The 19,933-nt window shown below is 40.5% G+C and overlaps 1 protein-coding gene across 1 annotated transcript in view; it reads right to left on the bottom strand.

Annotated features, from left to right (window-relative positions):
* Positions 1 to 10,865, bottom strand: part of LOC150019573 (sperm-associated antigen 6-like) — a 33,409-nt gene extending 22,544 nt beyond the window's left edge. The window contains exon 1 of the mRNA XM_090267363.1: positions 10,713 to 10,865. Coding sequence (XP_090123489.1) covers positions 10,713 to 10,767 — 55 coding nt within the window. The 5' untranslated portion in view covers positions 10,768 to 10,865. The remainder of the gene's footprint in view (positions 1 to 10,712) is intronic.
* Between the last annotated feature and the right edge of the window lie 9,068 nt (positions 10,866 to 19,933).

The following is a 19,933-nucleotide window of genomic DNA, read 5'->3' as shown; positions in this document are numbered from 1 at the left end:
ACAATTCAGCGTATATGCAAATAAGAAAATGAAGGGGAAAATCAGCAAAAACAAAAAATTAGCCACTAAAAACTAATGGGATGTTTAGAAGTATATAACTGGCCAAGACACAGAATAACACAACCTGTAATTATCAAAGTAGCATAGTGTGGAAATAAGAACAGTTCTGGGTTTAGAGAAGAGTTTAAATCCCTGATTTGGCAAATAGTAGCTGTGTGACCTGACGGGGCTGTCATGACGAATGTGAAGAAAGGTTGTGAAGCACATAGCATAATGCCTAGCACGTGGAGGGGTGAAGGGGCTAGATTTCCCCTGCTTCCCTCCCCTGGGCTTTGCAAATCCTATCTTTCAGGGCTCAGTTCAGATCCTTTTCCTCTCAGTGAAGTCTTTCTTTTCTTTTTCTTCCTGATTCCAACTGTTGGGTCTTTTCTCTGATTCCAAATGAAAGAGTTTATTGCAGAAATTTTATCAGGATCTACCTCAGAGCCAGGGGAGCTAGGAGTGTCATTTGTCCGGGGCCTCACATTCATGAAGGGCTGCAAATCGGATTTCTGTCATTATCTCCAAATAAATAAATTCTTTGATGTAAGAAAGTATATCATATTATCAGCTCTCACAACATTCATTTTAGGGTTGAGTACATAATAAGTATCTCATCCTCACAATAATAATAAAAGTAGCTTATATTAATGGAGCATTTATATGATTGCATTATTTTAAGGATTTGTTTTCCATATTATTAATTTACTGACCTCTCGTAACAAACCTATGATGTGGGCCCTATTATTATGTCTACTTTACAGATGAGGAAATTGAGGCTGAGAAAGTTTTAAAAATTGTCATACTTCTAATAAAAGGTGGAGCAAATTTAGAAATTCTGACATTCTTGCCCTGACCACATGGTTCATTTGGTTGGGCATTGTCTGGCAAGCAAAAGTTTGCTGGTTCAATTCCTGGCCAGGGCACATGCCTGGGTTGTGGGCCTGGTCCTTGGCTGAGGCACTTGCAAGAGGCAACTGGTTGATGTTTCTCTTCCTCTGTTTCTCCCTACCATTCCCCTTCTCTAAAGTAAATAAATAAAATCTTTTTGAAAAAGAAATTCTGACATTGTTATTGATAACTGCTAAATAAATAATATTTATTTAAAGTTGAGGAGGTAGGGGAAGGGAGACAAATAATTGCATTTTGGTCATCTTATTGGATATTCCAACTCTTTATATTAACTCTGCCTTACAAGAAAATCTGTAAAACAGTCAACTGTTATTTGTGCTTTAATGATGGTGTATTGGTCTAAGGTTACAAGAAAGGTAATGATGTAGTTCAAACTCTAACAAAGTGACCCTTGACTTTCTAAACTTTACATAATTTACAGCAGGCTATTCAACTGATGTTACCATATCTTTTCTATAAAAATATATTCCAGTGATCTATAAAAGCATATATTATAAAAGAATAATGTTATATCCAGAAACATTTGAGACAGAATAAAAGGGAACACTTAAAATAACTTTTAGTATTGGACTAAAGTATAATAAATAGCACTAGCAAATAACATAAACAGAGAATAATGATGCTTATCTCAGATACATTTAATGATGAGACCTGTGGCTTTTCATAGTTTCCAATTTCATTTAGTGATCATTTTTCTGTCTAGGTTGGCTTGGTTAGATCATATACAAGGCCACGGTTGCAAGTTTAAATCTCACATAGGCTGGTTAACTTTGCAGGCACAAAGCACTCCTGCTCATGCCTAGGTCATAGGTCCTGCTAAACAAATCAACATGTCTATGCTCATAAGTGTTGTTTATATTATTATCTATACTTTTTTCATGGAGATAATTTCTGAAATATCTCACAACAAAAAGTTTAAAGTACAGAGTAAGGTATTAGCATTACTACCAAGTATTAACATGGGTTCTTTCTAAAAAGTTGGGTTTAAAGCAACTTGTCAATCTTTTCTTTGTAGTTCACTTTATTACTTAATTTTTAGTTTGTTTCTTAGTTCTGGTTAAATAACATAAAAATTACCACTTAACCCATCTGTAGTGTACAATTCAGTGGTACTAAGTACATTTCAAGTGATGTGTAATAATCACCACTATCTAGAAACTGTTAAGCTGTTTCTACAGAAGCTTCACCATTTTACATTCCCATCAGTAAGGTGCAAGGGTTCAAATGTCTCCACAGCCTCACCAATGCTTATTTTCCATGTTTTTAAAAAAATAATAGCCATCCTACTAGGTGTGAAGTGTTATCTCATTGTGGTTTTGATTTTTAAATCCCTAGCATTAATGATGGTGAATGTCTTTTTATGTGCTTATTGGCCATTTGTACATCTTCTTTTTTGAAATGTCTATTCAAGTCCCTTTCCCATTTTCCGTTAGGTTATTTGTTGTTGTTGAATATAATGACATTTTTGATAATAAATATGCATCATTTAAAAAAGAAAAGCTGCCCTGACTGGTGTGGCTCAGTTGACTGGGTGTCTTCTCACAAAGTGAAAGGTCACTGGTTCGATTCTCAGTAAGGGCTCATGCTTGGGTTGCAGGCCCGCCCAGGTAGGGGTGTGTGCCAAAGGCAACCAAATGATGTTTCTCTCTCACACTGATGTTTCTCACCTTCTCTTTCTCCTTCCCTTCCTCCTCTCTAAAAATAAATAAATAAAATCATTTTTTAAGTAAAATAAAAAAAGAAAAGCTAAATCTGTTAGGATATATTTAAAGTTTCATAATAAAGAGATTAAAGAAGCCAAAAATATAAAGCAGCATATGTTTAGAACAGTTTCAAAAGAATCACAATTTAAAAAAAAGAAAATAATAATTTATGGTTTATATTATTTTTTTCTGATGATTCTGTTATTTCCTTTTTTTCTCATTTGATAAATTTATGTAAAGGAGTAGTTTATTGTCTGTTGAAATATAATTGGAAAATCAGTCCATACTGAGTTATTCAACCTATTTTAAATTAAAATCTCAAGAACTTTGAACTTTTATGTTAATGATTTGATGAATTTATCTATCTAGGTCTACAATATTTAACTTAATTATGTGTTTATTATTACAGTATTTAGCTAATATACCAAGTCTCCAATTTTGGAAAATTTCAGTTTGCAATTTTAGCAGTAAACTATTTTATCCCTGCAAAAGGTATTTCACTTGTCCATATATTAGGAATTTTCTAATTTATATATTTTTTCCTCCATTTCTCTACTGTATCTGGCCCAGGAAAAATAATGTTAATAAAATGACACATAATTTCATTCCTTCTGTTCCTGTATTCAATATCCGAGTTAGGCTTCTACATGGAAACTTCTATCACACTTTTTCTATATTGATTAGTTTAGACAGTAACACAATGAGAATTTTCAAAAATTTTTAATATTTGAACCTATAAAAGTAACAGCCCTGGCTGCTGTGGCTCAGTGGATTGAGCCTCGGCCTGCGAGCCAAGTGTCGCTGGTTTGATTCCCAGTCAGGGCACATGACTAGGTTGCAGGTCAGGTCCCCCGTTGGGGGCACGAGTGAGAGGCAACCACACAGTGATGTTTCTCTCCCTCTCTTTCTCCTTTCCCCCCTCTCTAAAAATAAATAAATAAATAAAACAAAATAATTAATTAATTAATTAATTAAAAAAAAAAGTAACAGCTAAAATTTCCGTTTAAAAATATGTTTGTCTTGGGGGTAGGGGCAGGTAGAGAGGGAAAGTAGGGGATAAATGGTGATGGAAGGAGCCTAGACTAGACTTTGGACAGTGAACACACAATATACAGATGATGCCTTATAGAATTATACGTTTGAAGCCTATATAATTTTAATAACCAATGTAACCCCAATAAATTCAATAAAAATAAATAAAGTATCTTTGTCTGAATAAGAGTATTCTTATTAGAGAAAATAATGTCCCAAATTTCTAGTCCTTAAATTGCCTCTTAGTACTTTATAATCATTAGTCCCCAGGGACATGCTTTTTTAATCTCTTACACAGCTCAAGCATGGAGACTGTTATTTAACGACACATTTGTCCTGAAAATACAGATAATGATGCAAGAGACACTGAGCTGAAGTAGTGGGGAGTGGAGAAGAGAAGAGAGGAGAGGAAAGGAGAGGAGAGGATAAATGAAGTATATATACCATAAAAAAAATTTTTACCTTAACTGCTTGTCCATTAGGACTCCATAGTAACTGATCCTTGATGAGCGAATGCATGAAATTTAGAGTCCATAAATTACAGCAGTCTGAATAGTTGCTATAATATCTGATACGTAGGGTCTCTAGGCAGCAGCGAATAACCTCATTGGGGTCTCCACTGAAGGAGCCAACAAGATCTATCTAATGTCTAATATTAAAAATAATTCATATATTATACTCTAATATCTATAAAACAATTTAGTCTACTCTATACAAATTGATAAAATAGTGTAAAACTATTTTTGAATTTAACTTATAGGATAAATCTTTACAATTCTCTCCCTCTCCCAATTTTATAGCTTTGAGTTCCTTTTCTATTTTTCTTGTTCCAGTGCCATACTGGCTACATTGCTGCTAATACACCAGTTAGACCCAAAACAAAAACAACCTTGCTGATCCTGCCACAATCATTCATTCAAAAAACAGATCAGGGTTTACCAGGTGACAAGGAATAGAACTACATATATGTGTTAAGCAGCTCCCATTCTCAAGAAAGAATCAGGTGGAGGAGATTGTAAAATAGTCTTAAAATGATCATAGCTCACTCTTTTAATTCCTTTCAATGCAACATAGGCCTAATTATTTTGATTTTACATGCTAAAAGTATATAAAAATTAGGAACGAAATGTCAAACATTTCCAAAGACAAAAAGAAATTATTCATTTTCATATTGCATATATACATATATACTCTCACAAAAACAGAATTTATTTATTAAAAATTGTATATTTATTATTACATGTTTAAACTTCAGTCACCTTCACAGTACACTCCATTTGATGCAATACACCTATTGAGATGTTTTTTTCCACTGCTCAAAGCAGTTTTTTAAAAGTATATTTTATTGATTATGCTGTTACAGTTTTCCCAATTTCTTTTCCCTTTGCTCTCCTCCACCCAGTAGCCCCCTTCCCTCCAGCAGTCCCCTCCCACTTAGTTCATGTCCATGGGTCGTGCATATAAGTTCTTTGGACTCACCCTTTCCTATACTATTCTTAACATCTCCCTGTCTTTTTATACCTACCAATTATGCTTCCTAATCCCCACACCATTTCCCCATTTCTCCCCCTTCCCCCTCCCAGCTGGTAACCCTCCAAATGATCCCCATACCTATGATACTGTTCCTATTCTGGTTGTTTGCTTAGTTTGTTTTTTTTAGATTCTGTTGTTGATAGTTGTTTGTTGTCATTATAATGTTCATAGTTTTGATCTTCTTTTTCTTAAATAAGTCCCTTTAACATTTTATGTAATAAAGGCTTGGTGATGATGAACTCCTTTAGCTTTACGTTGTCTGGGAAGCATTTTATCTGTGTGCCCTTCAATACTAAATGATAGCTTTGCTGGATGGAGTAATCTAAGTTGTAGGTCCTTGTTTTTCATCACTTTGAGTGCTTCTTGCCAGTTCCTTCTTGCCTACGCAGTGTCTTTTGAGAAATCAGCTGATAGTCTTATAGGAACCCCTTTGTAGGCAACTCTCTTCTCTTGCTGCTTTTAAAATTCTCTCTTTATTTTTAACCTTTGGCATTTTAATTATGATGTGTCTTGGTGTGATCCTCTTTGGGTCTAGCTTGTTTGGGACTCTGTGCTTCCTGGACTTGTACGTCTATTTCCTTTGCCAAATTAGGGAAGTTTTCCTTCATTATTTTTTCACATTAAGTTTTCACTTTCTTGCTTTTCCTCTTCTCCTTCTGTCATCCCTATGATTTGGATGTTGGCACATTTAAAGTTGTCCCAGAGGTTCCTAATCCTCTCCTTATTGTTGTTCAATTCTTGTTTCTTCTTTCTGTTCTGGGTGAATGTTTATTTCTTTCTTTTGTTCCACATTACTAATTTGAATCCTGGCTTCCTTTCCATCACAGTTGGTGCCCTGTATATTTTTCTTTATTTCACTTTGTATAACCTTCACTTCTTCCTTTATTTTGTAGCCATACTCAATATTTTCTCTGATCATCCTATCACCAATGTTGAACTCTACATCTGATAGGTTGGCTATCTCTGTTTCATTTATTTCTCTTTTGTGGTTTTGCTCTGTTCTTTCATTTGAGCCATATTTCTTTGCCTTCAACTTGGCCACTGCCCTCTGTTTGTTTCTGTATATTAGGTACAGCTGCTTTGACTTCATGCCTTGGTAGTATGACCTAATATAGTAGGTGTTCTGTAGGGTCCAGTGGCACAGCCTCCCCTATCACCTAAGCTGGGTACTCGAGGTGCACCCTTTTTGTAGGCTGAGTACACCCTTACTTTGTAGTTGAAACTTGGTTGCTGTTGGCAGGTTTATGGAAGGGATTTACCCAGACCAGTCAGCTGCAAGGACTGGCTGTGGCCACTGAACACCAACCTCTGTGGAGACTCAATTGTGTAGGCGTAAAGTGGTGGTGCCTTGACGTGGTTTGTAGCTATCCACTGGGTGCGCTGGCCCTGGGGTTTCCCAGGTGGTGTAGACCAACGTCAACCTCCATATGTGTTTTGCCCCGGGCACCCTGCCTGAGCTATAAAGCAATCTAAGATTGCTGCTGCTTGTGCTGGGCTTGGTGATTCCCAGGTAAAGCCAAGCTGGCTGCTGCTAGTGCTGGTCCTGGAGCTCACTGAGGCCAACTGCTGCTTGTTCCATAGGATTTAGGAAGCATGATCCAAGACCAGACAGTCCTGTGAAAAAGCAGTTTGGGTGGGCACATAAGTTGGGTTGTGTGGAGTCTCTGGTGATCTCCAGGGTGGGTCAAACAGTGTTAGCCAGGTTGATGGAGTCTCAGATATGCACCAGCTTGCAGGCTCCATCTCCATAGATGTGGTTTCTTTAATTCTGTAGTTGTCAGACTTCCATTCAACTTGATTTCTGACAGTTCTGGCTGATGGTCGCTCTATATTTTAGTTGTAATTTTGATGTGGTTGTGCAAAGAGGCCATCCATGTTTGCCTATGCCACCATCTTGCTGGATTCTCAATTTACATGTACTTTAGATGAAATGATTGGAACTTATATAAAGAAATCTAAAAATGAGCCTTTACTATAGTTTTCAAGTGAACGTGTAAGTTCCACAAATATAAACCTTTATTTCCAGCTAAAATCTCTCTCCTGGGCTCCAGAGCACTGTATGTCCAAATTGCTTACCATAGTCACTGGCACATAAATATCCCAGACACACTTCAACCTCAACACTGTTAAGAGTGAAATCACCATTTTCCTCTGCTTTTTGTATCCTCTTTCTCCAGTAATGAATGGTGTTAATGTGCCTAAGCAACCAGAAGCCTGGGGGTCATCCTGAACTCATCTCTCTCCTTACTGCCCCTTGCCCCTGCCCCCTTCCACTAAGCCACAAGTTCTGCATATCGCTTATCTGGCATGACTGCTACAGCAAAAATTGATACCTGGTTTCCTGATCTCATTTTAATCCCTCCAATCTGTTCTCCACACTACTGTGAAGATCATCTTTTAAAACATAAAAAGGGTCTCAATGTTACTCTAATTAAAATTCTTAAATGGCTTTCTATCAATTTCAAGACAAATCCAAGCTTCAGATGAGGTCCTTCATAATTAGCCTATTTTCCTCTCTAAACACTGACTTTTCTCTTCCTTGTCTTATTATCCCAAGAAGTTCCAATCATACCTAAACATTTGCCTTTTCTATCAAAAACATACTGTATTTTCTCTTGCCTCTGTGCCTTTCCACATAATTTCCTTCTACCTGAAGTCACTTTCCCCTTCCCCTTCTCAGCCTGGCTAACTCCTGGAAACTCTTCCTAAAAATCTCCTATAAACAGCACCTTTCACTCCCAAAGCCTGAGTTAAGTACCCTTCATATGAGCTCCATATGTCTATCTTTAGATGCTTATCAAAGAATATTTTATTTATGTATATATCTCTCCATTAGCAAATAAGCTCCTTAAGGGCTTTCTGTTTTTGCATGATCGGCATCTAAACATTCACCTGGTACTTGTACACTCAATAAGTGTTTATTGAATGATGTATGAACAAGCTGTGAAAATTAATATAGAGAGAATAAATAGGACAGTTCTAAAAGGACTGTCTGCTTCAAGATGTTTCATGAGTAATATCTGAAGAGGAAAATTTTAGAAGGTGGTCAGTTAAAAAAATATATCTTCAGATACATTAATTTTTACATCATTCATACTCCACCTACTCTAAATTCTTTTTAGATCATCTACTCTAAAATACATGTGTGCAAAGATAATTATTAAGAGCTATGTGGTGGAGACAGGGACTGACAATTTTAAGAGAAGCATGGGTTAGGGAGAGTTGCTGCAGTTGAGCTCTGAACACAGCACTGAGTTTTATGGTGGCAAAAGTAAAAGGGGAAATACTTTGTGAAATAAAAGAAAGTAGGAACAGATTTTTTTCCTGAAATTTCATACCAAGGACTTGCTTGACATATAATAGTTAATAAAGATTGGTTGAATAAAAGAGTATATGTATCTCCATATTAAAAACACTTCATAACAAAATGGACAGTATCTTCAATGACAGATTTAAAGAAGCAACGGGAAAGTTGTCTTTTTTAAAATTAAGACCTTGATTTAAAAATTGAACAGAGGGCGCATTGTTAGACTAATTCTACAAAGGCATTTCTATGAAAAACTGATATAATCTAGTAAATGTACATAATCTAATAGTGATTATGACTAGACAGAGACAGAATATATGAAAATATGGATAGAGATCATTTCCTTTGGAGGCACATACATACATACACACAAACGTAAGTGTTGCTTGTTTTCACCTAGACTTTTAATAGAACTTGAATAACAATAAAGTTTAAGTTGAGCTACCCTTTTGATAGAAAACATGGGGCAAATGGCAAAACCAAATCATTATTTACTTGGAAAATTAGGGAAGTCTGACTTGTGTTCAGATGCGCCATCCTACCCACTACAAGGAAAGGCCAAATTTTTTCTCAAGGTGGGGCCCTGGGTTTCCCCTACGGTCAGTATATCGACTCAGCAGAAACCCCAAAGTTCTACCCCAAAAAAAACATGGGAAAAAAATCCTTCACATAAAGTATGATTAAATGAAAAGCAAAGGGAAGTGTTAAGTATACAGTCACATCAATCAACCAACATTTATCAAGTGCCTCCCCCTTCATTGTGCTCTACCTCAAGTGTTCTCAAAAAGCCCAGGAGAAAAGGCTCTGATGAGGTTGCCTCTGCACCTTCCCCAATCCTGGCAGGCTCTTAGTCCAACAACCCTCTGAAGTACTTACTCCCTTGGATCTCAACTCCCAATGATTACACACTTTTCTCTGGGTGCTTTAAATGAATTTCTGGTTTGATAAAGCTTTTCCCTAGAAGCCACAGGAAACTGAAAGGTCTGCTAAAGCTCTGAGGCCAGTCTAACCATAAATACAACTCCTCCCTCAAGCCTCCAGGGGTTTATCAAAGTTAGTCACATGACTGAAAAAGAAAGCTTGATCAGAATATATAATTGATAATACATATAGTGGCTCATTCAAAAGCATTTTAATATCTGAGTGATTTTAAAAAAGAATAAACCATATGAATGTTTAATCGACTATTAAGAAAAGTTTTGTAACAAAAGTTATAGGTTATTTTTAATTAGAGGAATAAATACATTAGAATATCATTATCTACTTAAAATAACTAAAGAAGCGCTTGAATCTAGAAAACATGAACTATGTTAAAATAAATTTCTCAGGAAAAGAAAAATCTTAGTGTCCTGTCAAGATATTAGTCATCCTGGTGGCAATAACTTTAAAATGTTGTTATATTCCTTTTGTATCCTATCCCTTTATAAGCCAGACTATAGGTGGCTATTTAAAATGTCATATTTAAGTCACTTATACTTTGGTGATCACTTAGCCTAATAGTTTGAACTGATTAAATTCCATAATATATTCTATATTGTACACTTATGGGAAGAGAAAACCTGCCACTATTATACTAAAACATATTATTCTGTATCTTAAGTGTTATCTATAGTCCCATATTTCAGTATCAAAATTTCAATTTAATGTCAATCATGTTCCCCTTTTAAAAAGGCAAGGTGACATGCACCGGCACCCGGATAAAACGGGTCTCATTAGGGTAGATTCCCACTCACGTAAGATAACTTCCAGGCAATTACTTTGGCTTTGACTTTCAACCTGACATTTGCCTGGTGGCGATAAAGACGGAAATAGGGACGTTGGGCCTCTCTCACACCCGTCAGTAAGCTTCACCCTCTCAGCCTCACTCCCAAAGGCCCGCTCAAGAGTCTGAACGCGTCTTCGCGGTGAGTTGGAGGAATTTACGGACGCCGTGCTCCAGTCCCCGCCCTTCTCCTCCCCAGACCTCAGCCGCGGGGGAGGGAGGTGGGATGGGAGGCCGGGGTGAGGAGAGGGTCGAGGCGGGGAACCGGGGACTCAGGGCGGCGACTGGCCGGGGATACGGGTGACGGGCGAGGGAGGGCCGGGGACTCAGGGTGACCAAGGCCTCGAGGCGCTGAGCAAGGCCGAGGCACCCGGTGACACAGCCCCGCAGGTCCGAGGCGGCGCGGGTTCAGGCGAGGGCTCACCCGCGTTCTGCAGGGTCTCGATGTTTTGGGGTCTGGTCGCCAGCTCTGCCACCATCTGCACGAACTGAGTCCGGGCCTTCTGGTACCGCTTGAACACTGCGGGGAGAGAAACGGTGGGGCCGGCCGCCCTGTCGGCCCTGCCCCCGCCGCCCCCAGCCGTCGGGGCGGCCGGCCCAGCCCCTACCTTGCAGCACCTGCCTCTGACTCATGGCGCCGCCCCCGCAGCTCCCCGCCCGCCGCAGGCTTGTGGGCGAACAGACGCAGCTGCTGAGACGGCCACTCGTCCTGGGTCGGGAGCCGGCGCTGTCTGTGTACTCCCGCCTCCCGGTCAACCGACCGGAACCGGAACGCGGCAGTCTGGCTGCAACGGACAGTCCGGGGAGTGACGTCACGGCCGCGGGGGTGGGTGGGGGCGCATTTGGGAAGACGGCCAGCCCCGGGGGAACTCCGCCTGCAGGGGCGCCCCCGACGTGCCAAAGGCGCCCAGCCGCTGCAGGAGTCGTGCCCCGTCGGGTGTCGCTACCCCGATGAGTAGGGCGTCCCCGGGGGAGTGGTTCTGTGCAAACGGACCCCAGACCCGCGTTGCCGCCTGACTGCGTGCAACTCGTCCGTCCAGGAGCACCACGCGCGGGGAAAACTCCGCGCAAGTGCAGGGAAACAAGGAAACAATGCCACATGTGACACTGTATGATCTGGTAAATACATTGTCGTCAATGCAACCTTCAACTCAAACGTTCTCCCCTTTAGTCCAGCTTTTATATACCTGACATTTCGGTTTTTCATATTTCTGGTGGGTCAATGATGTTCATACACTTAATTATATTGCATTGAAAGCACTGGTAAGCCGTCCTAAATATTCAAGGAGAAAAGCAGACGAGGAAACTACGTGATAAATGTCCTGTCTCCCACGACTTTCTCTTCCTACTACTAGCTTTTCTGTTTTCTTACTTTTGTGTGATTTTTAAACGTTTCGGTTTGTCTTTTAAATTTAGGCTTCATTTGTTGCTTGGGGTAGGGTGGAGAAAGACAGAGAGGGAGAGAGAGAGAGAGAGAATAAGAATATCTTCACCTGGAAAAAGTCTTAATTCAAATTATATTAACCAGACGTCCCTAGCTTATATAACTTTAAGTCTTTACAGAGTTTCTTATAACAAAAATTAGGTACTTAGTCTATTACTGGTTTCTAGCTTCTCTAAACACTGTATACCAAATGTTTCAATCACAGATGTCAATTTAAAATGTTTCTCCATCAGAAACTACAATTTCACCAGGTGTCAAGTGAATAGATAGCCACAGCTACTGCTGAGTAAGTGCCAAGATAGGAAACCTCTGGATATCTCTTCTTCAATAGAAGGAACCAAGCAAACTTAGTTCTTGGAGATCTCATTCTTACTTGAGCACTCTGATGATGTCCTGATATTGTGTGGAGCCTCAAAAAGTTGGGGAATGGACCAGCAATCAGAGAGAGAGCAATATGTGTATTCAGTAAGGCAGGTTCCTGTCTTTTGCTCTGCAGTTCAGAAGAAGCCCATGATATCCACAATCTCTTTACTTAACTCTAAGGCATAAGTTTCACAATGATCACCACATTTCTCTAAGGAAACAGATGCTTTGAAATTAAAGACGTTAACCCTGGCTGGTGTGTCTCAGTGGGTTGAGGACCAGCCTGTGAACCAAAAGATTGCCCGTAAAATTCTTGGTCAGGGCACATGCCTGCGTTAATCATATGTAACTTAAAAATCATCTTTGCATTCCTCTATTTATGAATACGAGACTCAAAAAGATGACAGTATAAAGCCAGTTGAAAAATCCTGTTGTTTTTCTTCAAAAATCTGCCGTGAAAATTCAGAAAATCCCATTATCATAGGAATATATTCTACATATGCCTAGAGGAAATTTTAGTTTTAACCTACATATATTTTTTCTTCAGCACCTAGTTACATATTCAGCAGCCTGCCCTGTTTTAAGGGCTGTAATTGCTCTAAGCCAGTGATTTTCAACCTTTTTATCTCATGGCACACGTAAACAAACTAATTACTAACATTCTGTGGCACACCAAAAAATATATATATATTTTGCCACTCTGACCAAAATATAGGTATAATTTTGATTCATTCACACTGGATGGCTATTATGCTGGCTGTTGTCTTTTCTTTTTTAGCTAGTATAATGATAGGTTTTAAAGCATGCTATTCGCAGGCCGCCTTTATCCACTTAATATTACAACATAAGGCTTTCCCCATGTTTTAAAATTGCTTTGCCAGTATTCTTTGAATGGCTTTATCATATTCCATCAAATGATTGTTCCATAACTCACTGAAGCAGCCCACAGCACTAGACATGAAATATTGTGAGTAATGCTATGATGAATATCTTTGTGCATACATCAGGGGATCATTTGTAGACGACGGTCTTTTTTTTTTTTTTTTTAATTTGACAATCTAAGGGAAGAGGTCAGTGCCCCTAAATAAATAGTCAGGTGTTACATGTTTTAAAAATTCTTGTGACACACTAATATGCCTGCTAGGGCACACCAGTTGAAAATTGCTGCTCTAAGCACACTGTGGAAGCAAAGAGGAGGGTAATCTAGGTGAAAAGGTGAGACTACCTAAAACATCACTTAATTAATGAAAATACTGCTTGTTTTTAAAGAATAATTAGCTGTTGTATCAAGGTATGAAATCTCCTAAATAATTAAAACACATCGTTAGCATTTAAATAGGCATTCATTTGGCAACTGCACGTAATTCAAATTATGAGAATACAGTAATCATTTTGCCAACACCAAACCTAAAATTAATGAAATAACTCCATATTTACATATTTTAATGAAAAATAAAGGCATAACATAACCCCATAACCAAGTTAATGTATTCAAAATATTATCTATAATGAGGAAAGCAAACAGGTTACATCTTAAATGTTACATTGCTACTCTTTTGGGGGAAAAACATCAGGATCTTACATTTAGGTCTCAGCAGACCATCCAATTCTGCCATCAAATTTGTCAGCTGGGCAGAAGACTCTCAAACACTTCGGGCCAGGAGGGGAAGATTAACATTTCTATGCTTGTGTCTTATTTCTCATTCTTTGTTTTCGAGACTTTTTAAGTCAACTCTTTCCATTTTAAAGTTCAAAGTTTTTGCGTTTCTTTTAGTGTTAAGGTCTATAAAATATTAAGGTGACAGTGATTTAGCTGGCCCCAAAGTTCTGAAGATACACCTGTATCTTCTCCACTAATTCAGTGGATGTAGAGAGTTTTTCCCACTCCCAAAGTAGACCGTAGTTAGGGAAGTTACACACAAGAATAATTAATCTCCAAAGGCACCATATAGCACAAAGTGATTGATATTTAAAATTGATGCTTCTAATGTAGAAGTCTGTAATACAGCATACATTTTCTAAGACAACGGGACATACATAAAAATCATATTGCCGCTGGGGTGAGTGTGTGTTGAATGTCATCTTAATGAAGACTTAGATTTACATGGATGTTCTTTAAAAATTGTTCCTAAACCTCCTACAACCAGATAGAAATCTATAAGTGCCGGGCCAAAGTCTGTCAGCCGCTCCCTCTCAATACCACCCAGGCCCACGACCACTTTAAAATCTTGGCGTTGTTGGCTTTCTCTCGGAGAAGGTACATACTATTGCTTTCCCACATTTTTATTAGTACAGGACACGCAAGACAAAGATGGGAGGACCACAGAGGAAAGGAAAGAATCTGTGACGCCCACTACGCCCCGCAGAGGAGCAAGGATCTGGGAGGACGCTGCATCCCGCCTCGATGCCAGCCCCCAGCCGAAAGCTCTGCAGACCTGGACACAGAAGTGTCCCTGCGCAGCGTGGGCGCGGAGTCCTGGGTTCCACTGCACTGGCCCTGGCAGACCCCTGCGTTCAGTGTTGGCAGGGTTGCCGGGGCTGGAGAGGACGGGAAGGCTGTAAACCAACCCGACCTCCCTGACCTCCAAGCCTCTTCCTATGTTCCGAAGTTTCTAGAACCCAACGAGCACCTCCGTGCTCTCCGCGCACCTTCTAAGGAGGAAGAGGCACCAGGAGCCTGTTGGCAATGGAGTCAGGCTGTCGATCGGCTTACAACCTAGCGAGGCCCCCACGGCGAGTCTCTGGATTGGCAGCAAAGGGGGCGCGGGTGGGAGGACTGGCAGCGAGGCGGGAGGCTGTGGCCGCAGGGCGCGAGTGCGGAAAAGCGGCGCAGGCTCCTCCAGGAGGCGTCCGCCCGCGGGGCCTCCCAGGGCCCCGGGAGCTTGGGCGTGGGTCGGTGGGTGCCCCTCTCTCCAGCTTCCTCGCAGCCCCGCGGGCTTCAGCACAGTGGGACACCGGTGGGGGGCGGGTGCGGAGAGGAGAGATGAGGAAGGCCTCTGTTCTTTCGCTTTGCTTTCACGGGCAAGCCTGCAGAGGAACCGCACCCTGCGCGGGCTGCCCTGGAGCGCCCGACACGAAAGGGGGAGCCTGGAGCAGGCGGAGGCGGGACCCGAGAACCGAGGCCTCGAAGCGCTGCTGCAGCTAGACAAGCTCACGGGTGGCTGCTCACGTCTGCCTTGCTTCCCGCTGACATTCTGCCCTCGGGATTCAGAGTCCTGCTTGGGAGTCAAGGGTGGGGAGTCTTCAGACTCTCGCTGACCAGAATGGGGTGTGGGTATCGTGCACCACCTTACATCAGCCAGCTCCTTGGACCCTAGACCACTTTGCGTAGTGTGATGGGCTACGATGCGGCGTGCAGATGATGTTTATTGAGTTGTACACTTGAAACCTGTATGGTTTGGCGAACCAGTGTCAGCCCAATAAATTCAATTTTTTTTTAAATGTAACGGGTGTCACAAAAAAAATTGGCTATTTCAAAATGCATTGCCTTAGTAATTTTTCAATATCCAATACTAGCCCCATAAGTGTTCCTGTTGAACTGTAAGGTAATTAATTCCATGTGTGTGCGCTATAAAAGTAAGGAAGTAACTAAAATCTCATCTTACTTATGGCTGTTCAGCCAGTCTTCAGACACTTTTGGTGGGGAAACTGCAAAGTTACAACTTCTGATTTACAATTTATCATTTTCCTTAGAATTCTGGAAACATCTGTCAGGTATTTTTAGTACAATTCCACAACATTTGAAATATAGTTGGGTAAAAATACAATGAATGCAGATATTTGATTAATGCCACTAGCCTGGAAAATGTTCCATTGAGTTCATTAAAGATATCCAAGTTTTATAGTGGTAATTAGTAAGGTTTTGTTTTTCTAATGAGGGTTGTTGAACTTCAGGAATGCTCTGGAAATTCAAGTATTTGCTGTTATGTTAAAAGGACTCTGGGGCATACAAAGATAACTAAAACAGATGCTTGTCCTTAGGGAGCTTTAAACTTAGAAATTTCAGCACGAATGAAATTTCAACTGAATCAACGAAAAACACTCAACTAACTTAAAGACTATTTAAAGCCAGGACACTTATTAAGAGTGAGGAAATTTAGCAATGCACATATTTCCTGAGTTATCCTACTCACTAAGTAAAAGACTTTGGTAGATACTTTGGAAATTTTTCTTCAATAAAAATCGATTTTAAACACTAACAAAAGTTCTATTAAAAATAAATCAGTATCTTGCAACCACAGAAAATAGAAATGGCAGAAAAACTCATAAGGGTTAATGTCAGTCATTTTCTTTATGCATCAGAGGACTCAGTCCACACTGCTGAGGGGTATTGTGGTTCATCTAATGAAATGAACCATCCACTTCTGTATAACAAGTATATGGATATAACAGGAGTGTTATATTATGAATTTCATGCAGAATATTCATGGCAAAGACAGAAGATAGTAGCTTTTGCCTGTGGCTCTAACCCAGAGGAAAGCCACCATTCCCGAGAGCAGACACAGCCATAATAAGCTTTTGTTTTTGTCGATATTACTAGAAAGGGGGTGGGCATCTGGTGTTGACCTCTTTCTTTACCACCATCCTTATTTCTGATGTCAAGAAAAGCTTTCTAACAAAGTGGCCACCGACAAAGAATTCCAGCTCAAGGTGCAGAAGAGGGCACCTGGGGTTTGGCGACTAAGCAAGGCGCCCCTCTGTCAGGGGCTCGAGTGCCGGTTCGGTGTGGCGGACGGGCTCTGCAGTGTGCGCTCTCAGCTCACTCCCAGAGCTCCTCTTGTCTGCCTGAGGGGCAGGACCAAGCCCTGGGACCTGGCTTTTGAGTGGAGCTGAGGATTCTGAAGGGTGAGTTTTCGGGCGAGGGCGAAAGATGTCTAGGAGAGTCACCCCCGTAGCTGTAAATGCTCCACCCTACCCCCAAGGTGTAGGAGGCGGCAGCTGTACCGGTTGCGGCAGAAGCAGCCTTGGCTGCAAATGACCCTTATGTGGTTGCTACTGGCAACCGAGCCTCTGCGAGCGCGCAGCCACACAGTCCCTGGAAGGAAGGTGGTGAGGGGAAGCGGCTTCGACCCGTGGTTGGGCAGGCTGCCCAGAGGACTCTCCCTTCAGCCCCCGCACTGCCGTTTTCGGGGCCCTTGAGTCCAGCCGTGCGTCACGAAGGGCCAAAAGGCTCTCTGGGTAGGGTTGTCACTGCCTCGGGACTATCAAATTACTGTCCCCCTTCGTGAATGTAACATGACAGCTGGGCCTCGAAGACCAGGTTCGTTTTGTGATATCCCAACTTGTATTTTCGAAAATAGCACACACTAACTCAAACAAAAAACAAGCAATTAGGGAAAATTTTTAAAGTTGGCATGCTAAGAATATCATATTTTTTGTGATTGCTTTCATGGAGCAGCTTGGAATCTATGGTTTTAGTAAATGAGGCATCCAATGTAAAATAAAACTCAAAACATTTAAAATTATATTGTCATTAGAGCATTTATAATAATTGAAGCCATGGGTACAGAAGTGATTGCTTTGTGAAGATAGGTGTAATAACAAAGAGAAAAAGGAGACTTGGAGAATAGGGAGATTTAGTAGCATTTCAGTGAAGCATGCAGAGGTGAGCAGCGGGAGTAAATAAAGCTGAGTATTACCAGGAATGCCTGACCCGTTGAGCCCCACGAGGGTGGGATGACATCTGCCTTTCATTTCTGTTACAGCAGCACCTACCCAGTGCCAGGCCATAGGCACCCGGTGCATAATTTCCTAAACACAGTCACGTGTTGTGGGAGGGCAGGAAAGCTACAGATGCCGTGGGCTATGACAGCTGGTGGGCTGGGATGTGAGCCTGCCTGCAGGACGGCAGCCAGTGAGTGAAGCAGAGACAACAGCGGACGGCTTGTCTTCCCAAACATTTGGCTGAGAAGAGGGATGCGGTAGCAATTAATGGGAGATGCATTCCTAGCATTTTTTATTTTACGATGAAGAATGTGAGTTTTTATATGTTAAAGGGTAAAGGTAATGGAGGAATTTACAAAAGGATGAAGTTAGAGGAGAAGGGAGACTGACAGAGCAAGGCCCCCAAGGAGGCAGATGTGGGTGCCCCCCAGAGCAGGGATGGGTTCGTTTCAGGATGCCAGGAAAGTAAGGGGGGAGAAAGGACTGAGTGATCACAGAGACTTTTCTGGTGGAGGAGAGACTTAGGAAGAGCTCATCTGATGACCTCTGTTTTTCTCTGTTTAATAGGCTTTGATTTGGAAAGCTACTCTGGGAAAGAGATACAATGTGTAGAGAAGAGTACACTTCAGAAAAGCTCAAAATGCCTGACAAAAAGCAAATAATATCTTTCCTCAAAGGTGGGTAGATTGAAAAGAAATGTGAATGAAAACCAAGGCGCTCTACTGTTAATAGGTATGTCACAAAAGTAGAAGAGGAGGCTAATCATTTCCCCCAAATTATTAAAAGAAACAGCAACAACTTTTGGAGAAAAGTGAAGAAAAAAATTAAGAAAGTGGCATGTAATTGCAGAAAGGTGTGAACGTTTACAAACCCTTTAATCACACAGGGTACTAAAAGGACCAGCAGGAGTGTTCTCTTTTATTAAAAGAATAGCAAGAGAGAAAGGTCACCTCAAAAATCAGGGGAGCAGGGATGATTACTACTTAATTTAATAGTTTAAAAGATATAAGATTTGGTGACAACAATTAGCAATATATTGAAATGTGGGAGACCACCGTGGAATAGGAAAGGATTCGATGAAGTTCTGTTTCAGTAAGGAGCATCTAGTTAAATACTTAGGACCTAGTGACTCCATTCCATGATAATATTATTGTCTGAAGACCTAGGCATACCATTTTGAATGATTCTTGTAGATTGAGACAGTGCCCAAGATTAAGTTACCAAATAGTGGCTGCATTTAACAACAGACACACACAACAAATAGAAATGCATGACCTTGAATATTAAAGAATTTTAGACCTGCTAAGCAATATGTTTATATATATGGAGAAGAATTATTAGGAAAACAGATTTGAGAATATTTTGTTTGAAGAGAACATTGGAGAGCAGTAAGAAAAGTTCCTGTCCTTCTATAACCATTGCAAGTCTGGGAAACCAAAGGGAAGCTAACAGGAGTAATGTGATTTGAATTAAGTAAGAGTTTGATTTTGTAATAGAAATGAAGACCTTGCATTTGCTACTGATGGCTGAATCTCCCCTGGGAAACTTTTTGATCAGTAAACTCATTTATTCCTTGATTTTTCCCATATTCTCCCTGAGCCCTTAACATATGCCATACAAATTTTTAAGTGCTGGGGATATTGCTTTGGCAAAGATAAACAAAGTGCCTAGTCTCATGAAATTTATTTCTAATAGAAGGGTCAATACACAGTGTTGCCCTTCACACTTCAAATTCATGGCTCAGAATGGCTATTGATCTCCAGCTACTGCATCTTTATTCCAGGCAACAGGGCAGAATAAAAAGAGGGAGCTTTTTCAGAATATCCACAGAGCACTGTGCTTACACATTACTGGCTTAAAGCTTAGTCATGTGGCCACACCTAGCTGCAAGAGAGGCTCAAAAAATGTAATATAGCTGAGTAACCAACACAGAAGAGAGAGATGGTTTTTGAAAACTAGCACTCTATACCACACTCTGTAAGGAAAGATTAGAAAAGTTTAAACTTCAGGAATAATCATGATAAAATTTCATAGCTCTTTGCAAGCATATATGAAAAACGTATACAAGCAGGTCTGTAATAATCTTTTCTTAAGCAAACAGGACAGAAACAGTGGAGAGAGGCTTAAATTACAGAATGGAACTAGGTTAGATATAAGATTTTATGACAGTTAAG

This window comes from Furipterus horrens, unplaced genomic scaffold (assembly GCF_987537825.1).
Source record: "Furipterus horrens unplaced genomic scaffold, mFurHor1.1.pri manual_scaffold_2, whole genome shotgun sequence".
In the NCBI taxonomy this organism is placed as follows: Eukaryota; Metazoa; Chordata; class Mammalia; order Chiroptera; family Furipteridae; genus Furipterus; species Furipterus horrens.
This window is presented reverse-complemented; position numbering and strand designations above follow the sequence as displayed.